This window comes from Strigops habroptila, chromosome 3 (genome assembly GCF_004027225.2).
Source record: "Strigops habroptila isolate Jane chromosome 3, bStrHab1.2.pri, whole genome shotgun sequence".
NCBI lineage: Eukaryota > Metazoa > Chordata > Aves > Psittaciformes > Psittacidae > Strigops > Strigops habroptila.
In genome coordinates, this window is record NC_044279.2 from 74352863 (window position 1) to 74374402 (window position 21540).

At 39.5% G+C, this 21540-nt stretch overlaps 1 protein-coding gene across 6 annotated transcripts in view; it reads left to right on the forward strand.

The window, feature by feature from the left end:
- LARGE1 (LARGE xylosyl- and glucuronyltransferase 1) overlaps positions 1-21540 on the forward strand; it is a 277729-nt gene that overhangs the window by 238218 nt on the left and 17971 nt on the right. For all 6 annotated transcript variants that reach the window (XR_003990374.1, XR_003990375.1, XR_003990373.1 and 3 more), the window contains 2 exons: positions 10963-11126; positions 15516-15794. Coding sequence is in view for 3 of the 6 variants with exons in the window: in XM_030477990.1 (XP_030333850.1) it covers positions 10963-11126; positions 15516-15794 (443 nt within the window). In the remaining 3 variants the exon portion in view is untranslated. The remainder of the gene's footprint in view (positions 1-10962; positions 11127-15515; positions 15795-21540) is intronic.

The window sequence follows — 21540 nt, forward strand, 5'->3', positions numbered from 1 at the left end:
CCTGCCTTTCCCCCGGTTTTTGTTGCCTTTTTTTTGTCCACTTTGCCTTTAAAAATCCCCATGAAATCTAACATCACAAACTAAAAATGAGGATTTGAGCTCTTCATTCCATTAGGCAGTTTCGCAAATCTCACCCTTAGACCTAAAACTTTCCAGGGGAAGGGCTCGTTTCTTGTATTTGTTCTGCAGATAGTGATGTCAGTTTTGGCTAGTAGATACTAATGCACAAATAATGAAGAAGAAATGGAAATATTGAGACTGCTGGATTTAGGTCTACAAGGTTTTGCCACGCTGCAAACTAACTACAGGATGAGTTAATATTTCAAGGTACACACAGGCTGTGAGGCTGCAGGTTTTTCTGCACTGCCCCTAATCAAACACAGCAGCGTTTATGTGTATCTGCATAAAAATTGCAATCAGAACTATTCAGACAAAGCAAATCATTTGAAAATGGTTGAAATCAGGGATGTTTATGTACAGATGTTCTTATGTATGTGTATGCCTTAGTACCTATAATTCCAAAGTAAAAACTGTTAACTGAAATGTTTATACACAGATTTATATGAACTCCTTGCTTACAAGGGCATGTAGGGATAGGACAAGGGGGAATGGCTTTAAACGGAAAGAGGGGAGATTTACATTAGTCATTAGGAAGAAATTCTTCCCTGTGAGGGTGGTGAGGCACTGGCAGAGGTTGCCCAGAGAAGCTGTGGCTGCCCCATCCCTGGCAGTGTTCAAGGCCAGGTTGGACGGGGCTTGGAGCAACCTGGTCTAGCAGACCAGGTCCACTTGTCCTTGCCCCTGGCAGGGGGGTTGGAACTGGATGAGCTTTAAGGTCCCAACCCAAACTATTCTATGATTCCGCAATGATGTGGTCTCTGGATGTTTCTAGAGCAAGTACCAATTATGCCTACATATTCTGAAAGGAAATAAATAAGTAACCTGTAACATTTTGTGTTATCTTCAAAAAAAAAGAATTCTAAAATATGCATTGTCTATATAAAAATCAATAAAGCAAAGTGAGTATCATGTACACATTAGCAGTTAAGATGTAATTGGCAATCAATAGCATTGTTGAGACTTGTAGTATTTCTATTTAGTCTGTTGATAAAATGACCACAGGAGATACCATTCGCTATTTTTTAACTATAGCACTCATAGCTTGGATAGATATATTTTAGCCTAAGGCATGACTTCCCAGATACGTATTTGACCATGCCACTGTCTTCTGAAAGGAGTGGGGAATGATGAGAAACTGGAGATCAACATTAACTGGAAGAGACTGAAGCAGGGATGAGAGAGAGAGAGAGCACAGTGAGAGCAAAAGCACATGGAGAAAGAAAATCCCCTGCAAGTGTGAGAGGCTTTTAGACAATCAAGTGAAGCGAATGTGATAAAACACCACTCAGAGTCTGACCATCAGAGACATCAAGATACAATAGACACGGTAGAGGGTAGGAGGTGGAAGAGAAAAGGGGAGTGAGACATTTAAAAAAAAAAAAGTTGAGAACAAAACACACCTTCATTGGATTTTAAAAATTCAGGTTAAATTTATACTGAATTCACAATATATTGTCTGAGTTCGAAGAGCATGAATGCAGTCACAGACTTGTTGCTTTATTTTCCAGACCTCTGTATATCCTTATTAAATAGATTTATTCCAGACAAGTTGCTGGGTAGCAGCACACAATGAATGCATTTTCTTGCTACTTGAAAATGGCAGTCCTGAAAGTTTAAAATGGCTCATTTTACTGAACTTGTATCTAGTTGACAGACACTGGAAATGACTAACTGTTCAAGCCTGTTTCGTATTCAAGACAAGTAGAACGCAATATGGTATATGGTATGGCTTGTGTCTGAAAAAGAAATGTAACTCATTTTTCCATTTATAAATAATTAAAAAAAGAGATACTGAAAAAAGAAAGAGCTAGACATACAAAAATATATAAGTCCTAACTTGCCAAGAGACACCAAAAAGTTAACAGCTTTCTATCCAAACAATCAGATACATAAAGAAAGCTAACTTCAGATAGCTTAAAACTAGTCACTTAGGAGAAGACATTGTTTTTTATTAGTTACCCTAGATGTAAGCTCCCCTCTAAACTTGGCTGTGTCCTTTTTATTGTAGAATACAAAAAGCAAGTTTCAGCTTTGAAGTTACAAGACCCTAACAATAGGATTATTACAAAACCCACTCTCACTGTGACACATACAGTGTCACAGGTGTTCTATTAAAATACAGTACATTACTACAATCTATTGCAGGATAATCATTAGAAGTAGATCATCTTGTAAGGTGAGCAGGGAACCTCTGTCATTCCTCCCAGTACAAGAACTAGGGGGCATGAAGTGGAAATAGCAAGTAGCAGGTTCAAAACAAAGATATTTTACCACGATGTAATGAAGCTTTGAGCAGGAAGTAATGTTGCTAAAAATATACACATGCTCGAAAGTGACTCTTCACAGAAAGAAAATCAGTCAGGAACTGTTTAGCTTTCGTGCATAAAGTCCTTGAACCACAAGCTCAGGATTAGGGGAGTGTTCTGGGAAAGCATCACTGTACACTCACCCTGCTTTTACACTCTTCTCTAGGCAGCCAGGTCACAGCTGGAGGCAGGATGCTGGGCTAGGTGGACCTGTAGTCTGACAAGAAACAGCCATACATTTCCAGTTGGATTCCTAAGTATATATGTTACATAAAAGGCTATAATTTCTGCAAAGTAAAGTATGTGTAAAGTAGAAATTGCTATTTGGTTTATCTTAATACCTGTTATTTTTCCTTTCTTCTCTGAATTGAGACTATCAGCCCAAAAACACAATTGGGCTTTATTGTGCTAAGCATTGTATATGGGTGAAAGGTGGTCCTCCAGCTGCCTATGCTTCTCTGCTCTGTGCACTGGTGGACAAAATGTTAGAATAGCTCTGCTGGTTTTATAATCAAAGATGATTGCTTAAGCACTGAATGCGCTGAGCCCTGTTGAAGCAGAGGCTTGGTGTGAGTCTGTCACTCACAGTCTGGCTGTATTGGAATCTACCCTCAAGTTCTTGCTCCAATATATCAGTCATTGCTTCTCTTCAATTTAATATTTGTAATGCTGTTTTCTTCAGAATGCAACCTGTAATTAAGGAATCTCATTTGTAATTGAAATAACATGGAAAGGAAGTATGGCAGTGGGTACCATTGTGCTGGTTCTGTTAACTCTAAGGCCCTTTACACTTATCAGTACTGAGATGGTCTTAAAATGAATGTAAATTATGTATCTTCACTTTTCAAGGACTATTTACAGTGCTAGAGAGATGTAAAGGGGCATTAGTTTAAAAGGTAATCAGACCTTACATTAATCTCTGTCACTCTGTGTATGTGTGCACATGCATGTATGCTTATGTGTCTATATGCATGTGGAAGGGTTAGTACTTCTCTTCTTTTAACGTTTGCTAAGGAAGTATAATACCACAGACTGAATTTTAACAGGTATAAAGGCAGTCTTTGGATCGTATACTGCACAGTCCTGATCTAGTCAGCTGTTGATCTTCAGTGCATCAAACAACATTGTTATTAGGTTCCAAAATATTACAAATAGGAATGAACAGAACAGATAGGGCTCTGAAACTGGAATATTGGAGGCAAAGAAATACAGATGTGGTAATTTTTCTGTTTTTGTAAAAATGCTTATATGTATGTCTGTGTACATACACGTTTCATCCTTTCCTTGAAATAGTCAAGCAGAAAGACCTTGTGTATTGCAGCGAAAGGCTGTGGGCGGGAGGCTGCCACATGCTTCTTGCCATAGAGCAGTGCTGTAAGTCCTCTTTAGTCAATATGTGCTAAAATGAGATTACAAAGAGCATACTCTTCTCTGCAAATTGGTATTACAGTTACACCTTTCCCTTTTGTGCAGATTCTGGATGGGAAATACAGAATATGAACCAAATCCTCCTGTAAACATAGCCATTGACTCAGGTGGCCTTTGGAGCACCTACTTAGTCACTCCATCCTACTTATTCCATGCTATTTCTCCCTTCATAGTTCTTCTTTCTTATTTTGATACAATGCAGAAGATTTTAGGGAAAGCCACAAAGGCAAAGCTCACAATGATATCAAATTTGAACATTTCCTGTTGGCATTTAATGCTTATGTTCAGCATTTCATTCTAAAGGACCTAAAATAGTCCTAATAGACCTAAAGTCTAAAATATTTCAACAGGATCTTCTCTGTACCAGCCTTTCTCTCTATAGTTACACTATGAGATAGATATTGTAAAGCCTGATTTTAGCACATAGGCACACAGTCAACTCATAAAACTTCTTTCCTGCAGACAGCTTCTCATCAGGTACATCCGCCAAAGCATTAAATCTGAAGGTTGAATGGAGGTGTCCCATATTAGTGAAGCCTGTGTCCTGATCCAAAGTCCAGAGCAAGATCAGTGGGAAGTTTATCACTGATTTCGCTCAGTTTAAGAAAAGGACAGTAGATTCCTATTAGAGAAGACTTTCAGAAAACACAGGAAAAAAAATCTCTGTAGATTTTTATTTTCAGACTTTCAAAACAACAATACAAAGAAACAGTGTAAAAAAAAATCTGGTTCTCCCTGAAAACACTTGTTTAAGTGTATAATTACTTACTAAATGTGTTTTTACTTATTTATTTCTTTGAGCAAAACCAGAGATTCTTAATACTGGCAAATAAATGGCTGTGCATGCCAGCTTGTAATACCTACCAGAAGAACAGGAGATTCTATCAATGTACCACATACTAGAAACTCTACTAACAAATCTAGCAAATTTTGAATGTCTAAAAATAGCATGCAAAGGGAACTTCCAAATCAGTATCAGGGTGCTGAATGTGTAGTCAGACTGATGCTTTGAATACCCTTTACTCCTGCAGAATTTCATCATTTGTAGGACTGGGAATTAAAGTTACTATTTTGTGATGACATGGTTTTTCTCTAGTAATAACAAATGGTATACGGCAGTTTTGAGGTGAAATCCCGACTTCCCCAGCTGTGTTGTTTCTATTATTATAAGTGTTATTGTTATTAAATGCTGAGCTGGTATCCCATCCTATTAGTTGCCTGAAAGTTGCTGTTATACTGCTTTCAACTGCTTATAATATTGATAATGGGGGATCATGTGGACTGGGATTTTTTTTTATGCCATGCTGGTTACCTCTTTCTTTCTTTTCTCTAATTTTTTAAAGTGAAACATGGGAAAAAGCTTGGGAGTGTGTTGCTCACACCACAAGTTCTGATGACTTCTTCATGGAAATACTCCACACCTCAGAGAAGGAACTGACTTTTGGGCCAGGAACTTGTCTTTTGCCAACCTGGTGAAAACTTAGGCAAATTACAATGCTGAAAAATGCGGTTTACACACTGTTGATAATGTTTTATTTGACTTTAAGAAGGCTCAGATCTCTGGAGACTCTTAAAGAGATTTGGCAGACTACTTTTGAGTAAGGACCATGGGATTAGAAACAGGACTGGGACTGACCATGGAACTTGTCACACAAGAAAGAACAGGGCTAGAAATAATCTGGGGTAATAAAAGCAAGGAGACCAATCTGTCATGGCACTGTGCTGCGAGGGAGGTCTGGGAGCAGCTCATCCAAGAAGGCTTGGCAGGGACCTGGGGAAATGAGATGCAGAGGATTGCCATGATCCAACATCAGCAGCTGAGATCAACAGAATTTGTACTTCACATATACGGAACTGTCTAAGATGTTATGCATGCCTAAAAATTGGGTTATTAGTTGTGTTGATTATTTGGGATCAAGAGAAGACATTACTCCCATTTAAGCAAGAGCGTTAGCTACTTTTTACATGCTGCAGCAAAATTCCTCTTGCTAGGTAGGCTTGCTCAGACATTATCCTCTTTGTCCTCAGCACAGCTTTGTTTCACAGAAGGCTCAATTTGACCCATAGCAAATGTACAAAATGTTATGGTGTGGGAGGAATAAAGGTTTAATTGACATGAGATTAGTCCGGCTTTTATTACTAATAATTGGAGAAGCCAGAAGTACTTTATGTAGGTCATCCCAAACAAGACCCAGTGAATGGTCTTGTTTGGCCATTTTCCTCCCAACATCATCATCTGCTTTGTTTTTGCTGTGCTGAAGGCAACAGTTAATTCACACACATTGAAACTGCTAAATGTTGCAATCCAAATTGCCTACTGGTGAGAACTGGGACAGCTACACAGGAGGAAATGAAACTGCTGCAGTTTATAACCAGATTATAGTTTCATCCTGGACTGGTGTTAGTTCTCATCTCAGCAGCTAAGCTGAGTTGATTTTGTGCTATGAATCTTAACTGCACACACTTGGGAGAAGGAATGATGATCTGAAAGGTAGAAGTTTTCATCTAAAAGCTGCTCGGTTCCTCTTGTATTGGCGTGATATTGAGTGAATGACTTAAGCCTAGTGTCAACTCACCTCACCTGAACACTTGATGAGGGAGAGATGCCTACATTAGTGTTCTTATCCTCTCCCCAAGATCTAAATAGCCACTAGACACAAAGCGTTGCTTGTTGGTGGTTTTTTAAATATCGCTAATCCCTTGAAAATACATCTCATCCTGGATTTTGGATTGATCTTGTCTGAGATGAAGTCTTGTTGATTTTGGTGGGGAGTAGATGTTTTCTGTGGCACAGCAGTTAAAATGAGGCCAATCACAAATTTGCTTACGGTAGGAACAGCCTTAGGAAGGAATATTTATGAACAGACTATCCAGTTTGCTGGTGAAAGGTTTATGTTGTGTGCCGTGTATCACATGGGTCTACCATCTATCACATTGATAGAAAACAGCACCTCACCTCATACAAATGTATTAGACAAGTAGACCTGGTAAATCATGATAATTTATGGCAGAGTTGAATACCTTCTGGCCTGCCTGTGCCACTCTGGCCAGCCTAGCTTCAAAGACAACTTTTCCTGAGATGAAGTCTGATCACCTGCCACAGCTGGTTGCCCAGAGAAGTAACTTAGTGTACATTTCTTTTTATGTATTTGTCTCTTCGTTTTGTCATGGTGCATGTCATGGCATTTTTATTGCCATTTTATATGCCATTTTTATTTCTGTAACATCATGATGCTAATGAAAGCACTTGTTTCCCACTACAGTATTTCCTAGGAGAACATCTACCATGCACAGTCTGAAAAGAATACATTTTTCAACTGTGATAGTGTTTCGTAGAGGTGACATTTCCCACATGCTCAGTGGCAAGTAGCCTTAGCATTGAAAATCTTGTAGAAACAGTGAATCTTATGCTAAGCAGGTACTCACTTATGAGAGTACATGCTGTCGCTCTAAGGTTAAGAAGTCTTTGCTATATTAGGCATATTGTTGTAAGTATAATGGAGGGGTCCATAATGCGGATGCCATATTTTTATCAAATCCAGCTGGTATTTTGATGGTGCACTGGTGCAGTGTTTAAGTAAGCATCTGTTTGCATAAGTCTGTCAGCATTCCCATTATAAACCCATCTTTTCCAGAAGACGTAATGTGGCGGCAGACCTTAAACCAAGCTGTACGCTCTTTGTCTGTAAATAATGGACCCCTGCAATGTGCATGCTGTAGATAAGATTATATCATTGGAGAAATTTTATGTGATCATGTAACTGAAAATTAATATGGGTAACTCAGAAAGAGATAAATTTAAGGGGGTGTGTGTGTCTGTCTCAGACAATTCACTGTCTTTTGCATGTAGTTCATCTTTAACATTCTTCATTTTAAATATGTGAGTAAAAAATGGCATATGACTGTGTGCAATATGTATTTGTAGGTTGTATGTGTCTCTTCATAGTAAAGAGGAAGCAGTCTTTATGTGTATGTGATACAGGGACATTGGTGTCTGAATGTATAGATGAATATATATATGAATGAAGGGAACAAAGAAAGTGAGAGAGAAAAAAGGCTCTTAAACTGCATTAAATGTACAGCACCCAGCTGTTGGTCCTGATAATTTGTCCAGGTCATACAGCTACCTTTAGAGAGGTAGCTTGTGATCTTACAGGTTTTGCTGGACCAAATCTAGGGTGCCTAGCATGTTTAGCATTGCTTCCAGCGGGAGAGGTATTTTCATATGGATAATCACATGCTATTGCATTCCAGTGCCTGTTGCCTCAGCATTGCAGGATAGCCCCATCCTTAACGCAGACTGCTTGCCACATATGCAGAGACAATGCTACAGGCCAAGTTACAGCCTGTCCTGTGCTGGTTGTCCCACCTGAAGGAGCGCACCTTAAGTAAGCTGTGTTTGCCCAGCCTGCAGAGCATGGCTCCTAAGGCTGCCTAGCAGTTTAGGCTCATGGTATGAGTGGACAAGGATTGCACAAGCAATTCTGCAAAGTGCTGACAAAGCTGTGTGTCTGATCCTGCCAAGTGATGCCTGCATATTAGCCAGGGTTCTCTGACAGCCTGTGCTTGGGCTTCCCCCTGGCAGCCTGCCTGCACTTGAGAGGAGGGTGCTGGGGGCAGAGGCTGGGGGAGATAGAGAGCACATCATGCCCACAGTCCTTCTGGGGACTGCTCTCTCCAAGGGTGGGCTGTGTTTCATATCCTAAGACAAGAGGTGAGACACAGCCATCGCTTGGGGCCCAATGCTACATGCGGTACTGAGCACAAGTCATGGGAAGTGCCAGGGAGAACCTCGCAGACTATCAGCATAACTGCAGGCTCAGAAAAAGTCTGACAGGACAGAGACAAAATCCTGACCCTACAAGATGCAGAGGAAAGAACGAGATTTCTCCTGCCCTGTAGCAGAAGGGATCTGCTGTTTGCTGCTCTCCTTCACCTCCATCACCAACTTTGTGACTCGGTGAGTTTCACCATCTGGGGTCTCTAAGAAGCTGTCTCCTCCTCTTCTCCCACCCAGGGCTCTGTAGAGTGCAAAGCCATAATTTAGCCCCAAATGTTACTGTTTAACTCATAATTAAGTATTTATATCCTCTTAGCTTGCAACCCAGATGTAATCTGATAATGATTCAGTGACTGCCTGATTAATAGCTGTTGTGCAATTACCAACTTCTAGCCTGGTCATTTGTACATACAGCAGGATAGTAAGGTATCCCTGAAATATGCTTTGCTATTGTCTTAACCATTTAAACTTCAATTATCTCCTTGATAATTCTGTTAAGGTCATACTAATGTCTTTTTTCAAAGAAGAAATAGAGAGATGCAATAGTCTTTCTAATCACTGTTGTAATTATTGGGTTTAATTCAATTATTGTTAGAATGTGACCTGGAAAAGAAAGTACAGGCTCAACTGAATGACAGTTTGTAAAGCAGAATGAATGAAACTCCAAGAATGTGTAAAAGAACTCCTGATTTCTATTCCACCAAAAGAGATCTTGATTTCAATAGAAGTTTTGCCTGCGTAAAGATTTGTCAAGATTTGGACTCGCTTTCTAAAAGCAGTCTCTCTTGAGGGATGTTTGAAGATCTGTGCAGAACAATAGCACAGAAGAATGAGAGCCTGATCCAAAACTCTTTGAAATCAAAAGAGATATTTCCATTATTCAAAAGAAGATTACAGAGTAATGTACAGGAAAATATCAGGAATTATTCCATCAGCCTTCACAGGAAAACATTCAGCTGTAAGCATTATTCTTGGTGGCAACCATTACGTTTATAGTTCCAAGAACAACAGCTCTTCTTAATACAGTATTAGAACAAGAAATGTCTACATTTTCTTTTTTTTTTTTCTTGAAGGTGGGGAAACTATTACTTTAAATCATCCTGAACAGGACAAAAAGAAGAGGTTTTAAAATATAAATGAATGTCTGTAATTCAATAATCTGTTGCATGAAATGCTTTTGAAGTGCACTGCTATTTTTATCAAAACTTGTAAAATTCCCATTAAATGAATCTTTGTCTTATTTACTGATAAATATGCAATTGTATTCTTCTGATAGGATGCTTTCTAAAAATGAAATATAAAAATACCTTTATTAATAACCTACGTTTCAGAGCAACACAGAAAGAACTCTATTTGACCTCTATTGTAAAGACCATATGTTATTTTCATCTTCATTACATTTTGTAGTACATTTTAGAGCAGGTATGACTGATTTTTCCTTTTAAATTAATGATTTTAAATAATCTAGCCAGATGTTTTCTTTAAAATAATATAGTTTAGGGATGGAATTAGTCAGCTGCATAGACCTTTGGTCAGTTTTCTCTTCCTCGTTTCCTCAGAGCTAAACTTTTATTCTCTTAAAGCTACAGGTCTAAGTGACTCAGGGTTGAATTGCTCTGAGATGCCCATTTTAACTTTGAAGGGGCTTGGTTTCCAAGGGAGACAAACCAATACCTGTTCTCTGCTAATCTGCCATCCTTCGGACTTCTCAAACTAGATATCCAGAAGCATAAATCCCATTAAAAGTGTAGGCTTAATTCTGCAGCTGAAAGAATATTTTCATTGCAAAAGTGAACTGGTGCAGATTCATAAGTCTCAAGAGACAGAATAATCATCAAAGATGTTTCTTGCAGCTGTCTGTCCATGCTGCTGGCAGCAGTTACTATTCTCCAACAGAGGCAGCAGAATGGGAATTGCTCAGTCCAGTGCATACAAGCTTAATGCGCTGCTGAGTTTTGTCTGCTGAAACTGTATGTCTACGAGTAGTTTGAAACACTGCTTCTAGCAAGGAATAACATTATGCGTCACATTGGAGCATTGACCTTGAAACTTGGGATTATTAAACTTGTGATAGTTCACTGTTTCATTGCTGGTCTGGATGTTGAAATACAGATAATATATACGATATATAGACCATAATACAATGGTCAGTCTGCCTTATCAGTTTACTTACAAGTGCTTTCTTCTAAACTCTTGCCCAGTGATTTGCAGCAGCAATGCTACTCTGTATGTTCCACTTCCACTCCCCATTGCAACATGCTGCAAGTTGCCAACCTCATCCTTTCCGATTTACTAAAATAATTACAGAGAATTTATCTTTCCTTACAGCTCCAGAAACAGCTATCTGAGCTGGATGAGGATGACTTATGCTATGAATTTCGTCGAGAACGTTTCACTGTCCATCGCACTCATTTGTACTTTCTACACTATGAATACGAGCCTGCTTCAGACAATACTGATGTAACACTGGTGGCTCAACTGTCAATGGACAGGTAGGGGAAAACTCTTGTTCATCTGGAAACACAAGGCGATATTTTCTTACAGAGAAATCCAACTACATAATGCTTTGGGGAGAGAAAAGACTCACTTTCGTAGAATCTTGGATGTCATATTGTAAGACTGTTCTTGAATTAGGAGTAGCACAGGTAGATATCACTCATACATCCAGACTTCAGCTCTGCAGTACACACACGAGTGTAGGTAGAGTTCATGAGAGGCTGAATACTGGAACTGCAGGGGTTATTACTTCTCAGATTTGTCAGGTACTATTAGTTTATGGAGTTATGAAGGGTTTTTTAGAAAAAGCAGGAGATGTTTGTAATAGTGTCAGGCAAGCAGTTGTAGCTGATGAGGTTTTACACTCAGTATTTCCTCATTAGGCAGTGCAAGTTTTGCTTTCATTGCTATTTTCCTTGCAGAAAAGCTCAATTAGTGATTCTTCTTACAGTGAAAATCAAAACTAAACATTTTAGTTTCAAATTGGGAAGTTGAAAATTAAACTTTTTTTTTTTTTAATGTACTGGTGTGAAACAGAAGGTCTTTTGAGTGGAATCATTGCATTTTTATACAAGTTGATTTTCAGGATAACATTTCTATTTTAATTCTTTTCAACTTTCAGTTCTGGTGTAAAGTGAAATTTAACTGGTATTTCATTTGGGAAAATAATTTATTTCATGAAAAGTTTTACCTGCATCTTTCTGATTCTCACCATAGCAATTAGTTGTCATTTTTCAGAAGCTCTGGATAAGCCAGCTTTGTGAAATTTTGAATTGTGAGTCTCCTTTTTCCTCTTGTTCCTCAGTTTGAATCTGGACCAAACTTTGTAGATACTGCTATGAGAATGGGTTACAAACCAGGTCAGATCTCCTTGAATATTGGCTAGGAACTGATATTTCACTTAGCGGAGCACATACGGAATACAACATGACCCGTGAACACCACCACTGCTACACTAGCAGAAGGTCAGCAATATTCCAGGAGGGTCAGAGAAAATCAGATCAACATAACATTAACAGCCTGTTTTAAAAATAAACATGAACGAATGAGGGTTATTCTGTTTGGCCAGTGCCTCAGCACTGCATCCTGCACGTTGTGTTATGATTTGCTCTGCACATCAGTGTCTGTTCTATTGATTTTTAATTGAGGAAACATTTCTTAAGTGTTCACAAACCTTTGAGTAAAAAACTAAAGAAATAAATTAAGCCAGACCCTGAGCGAGTGCCACAGTAAATTAGTAAAGCTGATGTGTGCACATGGTATATATTCCCCCTAGAATTTAATTCAAAAGAATGAGCTGGGACTCAGTGCTTATTCACTGGCACTGATGCAAAGTCTGAGCATCTGTTTCTCTTTCTAGATTCTCACTGGGGCACATGTTTTTATTGATAGACAGGACCACACATTTTTATTCAGGAAGAACAGCCATCCTGGTACATGCAGGAAAAATCTGAAAAATCTTCCCTGCTTCTTTGGTGTGTTGCTATAAATTATTGATTTGAGTTGGAAATACCTTTCAGCTAAAATCAATAAATAATACCATACCAAAGAACTGTTTAGCTGCTTTGTTTTCTTTCACATCTTTCAGATACTGCCTTTTTTTTTTTTTAACTTCTTTAAACCACTTTTATTAAACTCCTCCAGCGTAGCTGTAGACATTTAAGAATTGTGTCTCAGATGTAAGATGGCATGTACATAAACAATGTTCTATATGCTACATTCGTGCATCGTTCTTTCAAATGATCATCCAAGATGAGGAAAGGCAAAAAAGCAACTTCTGGTTTCTCCAATTATGGTCCTGGTGGAGATGAGACTGACATGACTATCATGACATGCTTATGTTTGCCTATGCTATATGCTTGAGGAATGGTAGAGAGGAACGAGGTTTAGGATGTCTTTAGGATGTCTAATGTCTTTAGATAGAAGTTTTGAGACCAACTTCATTCAGTGCTGTTCGCTACTGGTTGTCACCTTTTATACTGATGTGACGTTTTCTTGGATAATGGCTTGGTTGCATCACTGTGGGTTTCGTGCGTTGTTTTGGCTAGGCAGCCTTTCTTAAAGATGTAGCATGTACCTGGGGTTGAGAAATCAGAGTGGGAGTTACAAAAATGTGAGACTGAGGTGTGGACAGGAAAGACATGATTAGCATTACAACACTTGAAGTCTGGGTGAGAATGTAAATTGTAAATTGGTTGAGTATTCTTAAGAAAAGCGAAAACAAAGAACCTCACAAAGTAATTGAATTTCAGCAAAATTCAATTGACTTGAAACAGACCTTTAAAAAATTTACCAACTAAATGATGACCTCATTAATATGCAGTACAGCAGTACATTTATTTTCTCTAGAGTCCTTAAGAGGATGCATTCCTCAAGACCGCTAACAAAATCAAGACAACTTGGTCATGTTGTGCTTAGAAACTCATAATTCTAAGCTTTATGGTGAAAGGAGACTGTTGTAACAACCTACAGAGAGTAGATTGTGGGGGATCATCCAGCAGTCCCTGCATCAAACTCATGGAAGTGCAGCCTGTCAATGAGAACCCTGCAGCAAAATGGAGTATTCTGAAGGGCGCTGAGCTGTCCAGCTGGAAATTTATACCAGCAAAACCCAGTTCCCACTTAACTATCGTGAAAAGCTTTGCAAGCGTTATCAGGTGTGCCATTTAAATAAGTTATGTATGCCATTTATCCATTGCGTGGAGTCCTTGAAAGGCATTTTGCTGCATTTCTTGCTAGGCAAGTATTCCATTTTTTAAAGGCTGCCCCTAAATCTGAGTGCTGATGAATTGGAGTCTCTTGCTTAATAGGTTTCCACTAGGCTGGAAAAAGGAGAAAAAAAAGTATTTTTCCCTATTTATTTTTTGTACAGCCAAAAGCCTAAAGCCTTCACATACTTTTTAGATCTTTTTTATTGATTTGTGTTTCTAATTCAGCTGTATGTTTCAGGCTGATAATAACCTTTGTTTCAATAATAGATAAAAAGAAAATAATGTACCAGGTGTAGACTAGTAAAGGTAATATATCTAGGAAAAAATGATTGTATCATCTTGGATGCCATCACGATCATTCAGAAATGCAGGGAAAAGCTATTAATGTTAAATCAGAATGTGTGTTTGCTGGTATATCATTCCTTTCTGCTGCAAAGCTTAGAGAGGTAGTCGGAGGGGGAAATTATTTTCTCTGATTACAATGATGCAGAAAACTTTTCTTGTATTCTGTATAAATATTAATAGGAACAATCTAGTAATGTGGATGTGGAAGGGAGAGAAGATAATCATGTTGCGTAGTCTACTCTTCCTAATTTTTAATAGAATATCTGACTGGGCCGCATAGGTTCATTTCCCTCCGTATTAACTCAAGAGGCTTTCTAATCAGTCCTTGCTGTATTTTTGGGTGTCATATCTTAATCTCTAAGCAATTCTCTATAAATTACCCAAAGTGCTTAAACGATTTTGGCCAGCCTGGGTTTGATTTGCATTTGTGTATGAGGTCTTCTGTTGTCATTTTCATCAATAGTATTGTAATGGCTGGAAGTTTTAAAAAATACACATTGATACAACCTGTTCTGGAAATGATTTAATGACATTTGAGATACTGGTAGAGCATATACAAATTAGTAGTTTAAATGATGGTTTTGTCTGAAATGTTCTTTGGATATTCCACAGCGATGCCATGTCTCTCCCTCCTTCTCTCCTTACTCCCTATACACAGTAGATCCCATTTTTATTGATGTGTCATCCTTTTGCCCTTTCCCTGACAGTGAGGCTTCTTCTAGTCAATGCAAATGTTCATATAAGTTAGTATTCCCTTGACCTGTTGCTTTTAACGTTTTTTAAGACCTGACTAACTGCCTTGCAAAAATCTGGGGAAGGTTTTCCTAAATAGGAGGTAAAATGATCTGTGGGTCTGTACATCTTTCTCCTCCACGAGCTTGTTGAAGAGTACTGTAGTATGCTGTAAGTAAATCCACATAGACAGATCCCTGCAACTGCTCAAAGCTCACATCAGATGAAGTCACATCATCCATGTGGGTTTTCCTGCAGCATCAACACTCTAGCCAGAAAGGATGGTGTTGATTTCACCTAGCTTTAGGTATCTGAGTTGTATTTGTGTGTATCTAAGCTAGGGCCAACTCTAGGCTTCCTTGTATTCAGTGGAGAGAAGTAGGCACATCTAGGGTGCCACCCATCTTCTCTGGAAGGAGACATCAACTTAGATGAGATTAACTGTGCTGTAGAAATATTCACTGCTTTCCACAGCATATAAAGTGACCCCAGTCTCTCTCACTTAGAGACAGATACCTGCATTCGGTCAGATGAACCCAGGCAAAGAGCCCCAGACAGGAAGACAGCCTTTTCTTATTCTCACCTTTCCTCTTTCAGGCTCCAGATGCTTGAAGCCATCTGCAAACACTGGGAAGGTCCAATCAGCCTGGCACTCTATCTTTCTGATGCAGAAGCCCAGCAATTTCTGCGCTATGCCCAAGGCTCAGAAGTACTTATGAGCCGCCACAATGTCGGCTATCATATCGTGTACAAGGAGGGCCAGTTCTATCCTGTGAATCTGCTAAGGAATGTGGCCATGAAACACATCAGCACACCGTACATGTTTCTGTCTGACATCGACTTCTTGCCCATGTATGGACTCTACGAGTACCTCAGGTAAATGAACGGTGGAGGAATTTCCACTGTCACCTGCATTTTCAGCCCCTTCACACCCCATCTGTCTCATATATTACCAAAACAATGCAGTTTGAGCAGATCTGGAAGAGGCAATTGATAGATATTTAAGTGCACAGCAAGGTGCAAGAGTTTTTAGGGTAAAAGGCTGTAACTGGAAGGAAAGCAGTACAGTTATGAAAGAAAAATCTTGGGTCTAAATGTGAGCCCTGTTAGCCATCAGAATAATTCCCTCAGAGCAGCAGAAGAATCAATTTGAGAATTGAACTGGACGAAGTATTATTAAATGTGCAAGAGCATCCTGTATTAGCAGAGATGTGAACCGGATGATTTGCCTAAAAATCCCTGGTTCTTAATGTCAGTGACAGAAAGAAACATTCAAAGCATTACTGAACTTACTGTCCTCTGACACATTCTTAAGCCAGTTCTGTATCTTGAAAAGAGGGTGATCGTCTAACCAGCTCAAAAATATGACTGCAGTGCCAGCACCCGTCAGGGCAAAACAGTTAGCATAAGGAAACTGGGAAGAGTAACCTCAGTGTGTATTGTATTATAACGAATGTGAGCAGGTTAGGCTGAGCAAGCTACAGACCTCTGATCCATTAACTGGGCTTTTTTTAATAAAGACCTTTTTCCCCTGCAGAGGCTGGTCATTTGAGGCCAGCGCGTAGAGCAAGGAGGACACCCTGTGGCCAGACAGGAGGATTTCAATTCTTTAGTTCTGACCAGTTTTGCCTTTTGTCTCTGTTCTAATCTGGTAAAAGTTGATCAAAATGTTCCAATGAAGATCTGCCTGTAGGTGACACTTACGCAGTGTCAGTCCATAGGCCCCAGGTTTTGGAGTGTAAAGGGAAATATGCATTATGGTGCCCCCGCCTTACTTACATACTTATGGAGGAATTCCTTTGTTTCAGGCTTAACAACTCAGTAAACAGCTTCTCACTTCTCCTTCATGTGTCCATATATGGGGACAAATTTGCTATTGGGAGGGATGGACCACCTCTCCTATGAAGAAAGGCTGAGAGTTGAAGTTGTTCCACCTGGAATAGAGAAGGCTCCAGGGGTACCTTATAGCAGCCTTCCAGAACCGAAAGGGGCCCTATAAAATAACAGGGACAAACTTTTAGCAGGGGCTGTTGTGACAGTACAAGCGGTAATGGTTTTAAACTAAAAGACCTGATATAAGGAAGAACTTTTTTACTATGGTGTTGGTGAAACACTGGAACATGTTGCCCAGCGAGGTGGTAGATGCCCCTTCCCTGTAAACATTCAAGGTCAGCTTGGACAGAGCTCTGAGCAATCTGATGTAGTTGCAGATGTCCCTGCTTATTGCAGTGGAGTTGGACTAAATGGCCTTTAAAGATCCCTTCCAACCCAAATTATTCTATGATTCTATGGCTTTTAAGACACTGTTTTCAATTATATGACTGAAGTTTTATCACACTCTGTCAGCTTGTTTCCCACTTATTTTAAGGATATTTCTTTTTGACCTGTGCTGTGAGGACTCCAAAATAATTCTGTCCTTTGCACACATTAGCTGTCTCAGGATACATGTAGGGACAGTTGCTGTTAGCTTCTCTGTTCTTTGACGTTAGTGTTGTATACTGTTACACTTTTTCAGATTGATGCTGGACACAGTAAGGATAGCATCTGTTGATACCGGCATGTGGTACTTAAAAAGAAACTTGTTCCTCCATGCTGCTTTGCAATGCACCTATGGGAGCCAGCACTGAAAGGAAGAAAAATGTAAACAAAATGATGTACCACAACATACTTGAGATATTACAACCGAGAAATAATTCTTGTATGGTAATAATGCATCATAGAACTAAATGAACAGTGATACCACCAATTGGCGCTGTTTCAGAAAAAAAACAACACAGGTTCACACTGAAAGCTGTTGCATCCAAGATGTTGTGTTACTCTACCAGCATTTTGTGACTCCCATACCACCTTAAATCTGACTGTGAGTCTCAGTTGCCTGGGAATATTGAAATTGCTAATCTGCTACTGCCAGCTCTTGAAAAAGGGATTGGATTTTTTTGCATGTGTTCTAGAGGCTTTTGTTGCTTTTTCAGTAATAATTTTCCTGAGCAAAACAGCAGGGAGGTGCAGTGAGAATATTTTAAATACAGATACCCTGTATCTTTCTTCATTGAGTGTTCCCACTGCCTCTGCAAGTAGCTGATTAGTGCTATCTATCTGAGTGGCAGTGATTGATTGTTAGAGAGGTGTACAAACATTTTCATCTTCATTTCCTCAGATAGAATAACCAGAAGCAAATAGAAATAGTGTGGTTTTTCAAGGTATCGCTTTGTACAGGATGAACCAGACAAGTCCCTCTCACTGCAAGCTGGCTGATTTATATATATGGTATATTGTGTCTCTGCAGACAATATATTCTCAGAAAGAAAGGAATTTTGAAAAACCTTTTCACAATATTTCGAAGCTATGGTTTGTGAAAGTTTACAGCCAGTTTTAAAAAAGATGGTCCCTCTAGTTCTCTGTTGTTAACACTTAGATTTGTGCTAATTGAGCTTTTTCACAGCTGCTAAGTAAGACCATTTGAATGCTTTTAATCTCCGTCAAACCCCCTACCTTACTCTTCTGTGAAGTACAAAAGGAATGTATCATTTAAAGATTTCTTGTTTATGAAACTCAGACACTTTCATGGTCTGTGCTGAGTGGAAGTCTTTTGTCACCTTCTCTCATTAGTTACTGAGGTCATCTTGTCATTGCCCCAGAGGTAAAGGCTCTTTCTGGTTGCTACAAGTAAGGTGTGTGGGTCATCCTAAAGGTTCTTCTAAGATAGAATAACTAGACAGGCTGCTTATCTACACTTGTCACAGCTAGCATTAAAGTTCTTCCCTGACACATTTTGTGTAAAATATGCCCTTCACTTCCAGTGACGCATTTAGCATGATTAGGTCTTTATCCACTCAGGTTTTATACCTGTCCCCGCAACATCAGTTGTGAAGTATTTCTGGTTTTTCTTCAGCATCTCAGCAAGAGACACACTTCATGTTGTGTCTCTTGGTTTTTATTTGTCGAATGCCTTTGTAGGCTACGCACTCAATGCTTTTGCAGAGAGAAGGAACGTTCTAAGAATATGAATTCAACAGTGGACTGACAACTCTCCAGTTCTTACCGCAAACTCTGACTGCTGTATTCATTGATCTCGAACTAACCACTTACTGAGTCCTGATGGTGGAAGTTGATTTTAATTAATGGACCTTTTTCTTTTTCCCCTAATTCAGTGCTTTAGGATAAGATTGATAACCTTTCTGTGTTTGAGCTTCTCTATCCTCCAGAAATGGGCATGATATTATTATCTGCCCCATGATGATGAGAAATCTGTGTTAATTTTTGGAAAGGACTATGGAGATAAAAAGATTGACATCAATATGCTGGAGTTCATTTAACCTGTGAGGAGACTTGTGATTTAAGATTCATTTCTTCCAAGCTTTGCAAAAAATAGGGTTGATTAGTAGATTTAGAAATTTAACCTAACCTTCACTGTGTCAGAATGACATACATCAGGTCTGAACACAAAGATGCCTGGGAAACGGTTTCCTGGACAACACTAGCAAAGAGAAAGCTCTTCATAAAACCATGTATCCTTATTTTGGGGCTTGGGGGAAAAGGACAGACAAAGGAGAAAGGATACTGAATCAATATTACTGAATCCAAAACTCAGCCATCATAAGGATAGTGCAGGAATTAAGCAGTTTACCCAGTGCTAGTTTGGAAAATAACCTGAAAATTTTCCTATTCCAAGTACCACAGAACCAGTCAACCAGCAAATGGCACATCCACTGAAAACAGGATAAAAAAGTCACCCCATGGAAAAGGAAAAGTAGATTTGCTTTGAATAAGAAGAGGCTATATTTTCAGCTGGTTGATTGAAGAGCAGACCACCAGCCAAGTCATCAGGAGAAAATGGAAGGAGTTTTTTATCTACCAAATCCTCATGCCATTCTCACATTTTACGTGGCTTCTTCTGTCCTTTGTCACTCAGATTCAACATCTAGATGTCAGCACTGATTCCTCCTTCCACTTACATTAGTTCTTTATGTCATCTAGTTCACATCAAAGGCAGGCTATTCTACTCGGAGGTCAGTGTGGCTGGACTTCTTGACTGAGCATATCTCAAGTCCCAGATCAGTTTTGGTGAACCTCTCCACTTTGACCTTACTGACATGCACCTTAGATGCTTAACATATCTCTTGAAAATATTTCTGCAGAGATTATCCCACTGTTCTATTTCACTGTTGAAGTACTTCCACCAGTTCTCTGTGACTGTATCTATTACAAGCATCTTGCTTTCAGACTTCTGGTTCTCTCCACTTACCTATCTTTTCATGTTGACCTTTGACAGTACAAATGATTTCATCCTTTTGTATCAGTTTATCCCCTCTGCCATTTGTTTGTCTTCATGATGGTAGTCATCTATTTTTTCCAACAGTTCTGCCATTGATAGCTATGTTAAATTTGCAGATGACAAGAATAGGGAGTGTGCAGAATGGATTATTGATACCCATGTTGGTTTTGTGCTTGTATCCCATATCTTACAAAATTAGTCACATTCAACACTAGTTTCAGCACAGCTTGCTCTGTCTGACAGTCTCTGCTGTTACCCTTCCTTGATACCTGTCCTGGGTTCAGCTGTAACAGTTATTTTTCTCCTTCCTAGTAGCTGGTGCAGTGCTGTGTTTTGGCTTCATTCTGAGAACAGTGCTGATAACACACCGATGTTTTAGTTGTTGCTCAGTAGCGCTCACTCTGATCAAGGACCTTTCGGTCTCTCATGGTCTGCCAGCGAGGAGGGGCGCAAGAAGCTGGGATGGAGCAGAGACAAGACACCTGACTCAAACCATACAAAGGGGTATTCCATACTACAGCATGTCATGCCCAGTATATAAACTGAGGGGAGTCAACCAGAAGGAGCCAATCACTGCTCGGGTTGGGCTGAGTATCGGTCAGCGGGTGGTGAGCAATTGTGTTGTGTATCACTCGTGTTTTCTGAGCTTTCATTTCTTCTCTTGTTGTTTCCTACTATTACTGTTATTATTGGTGTTCTTTCTATTTTCACTATATTTTATTTTAGTCATTAAAGTGTTCTCATCTCAACCCGTGGGGTTTACATTCTTTGATTCTCCTCCCCATCCCGCCTGGAGTGGGGGGAAACAGAGGGGTGAGCGAACGGCTGTGTGGTGCTGAGTTACCAGCTGGGCTTAAACCGCAACAATACCTATACTTACTTCAGCTTTATTCAGCTTCATTGTCTCTTGGTGGACAGGATGGTCTCTTCCTCCTTGACAGTGCCAAGCACATCAAGGCCTTGATTTTTGCCTGGTACTTTTGAGCTCCCCATCAAACAAAGAGACAGTGAGATCCGTAAACGGAAGCAGCTATTTCCTTGCACAGCCCAAAGGGTGAGCATCACTGCAAATGTTACTTGCTCCTTCCTACAACTGAATCCCCAAAGCTTTACCACTCAAGGCTGATTGATAGATTGCACAGAGACCAGAAAGCCTGAGATGTTGGAAGAGAAACTATGTCAGTGTCCTCTGCTCTCAGAGAAGGTGTGAAGGGGGAGAAACATTAAAAGCATCATAAAGACTAGATGCTGGCACTACTTAATGATTCTGGAAGGTCATGGAGGCTGACTGTGAAGAAGTCATCTATTTACAAGCAGGTATCTTGGCCATTAGTGATGGTGAGGGAG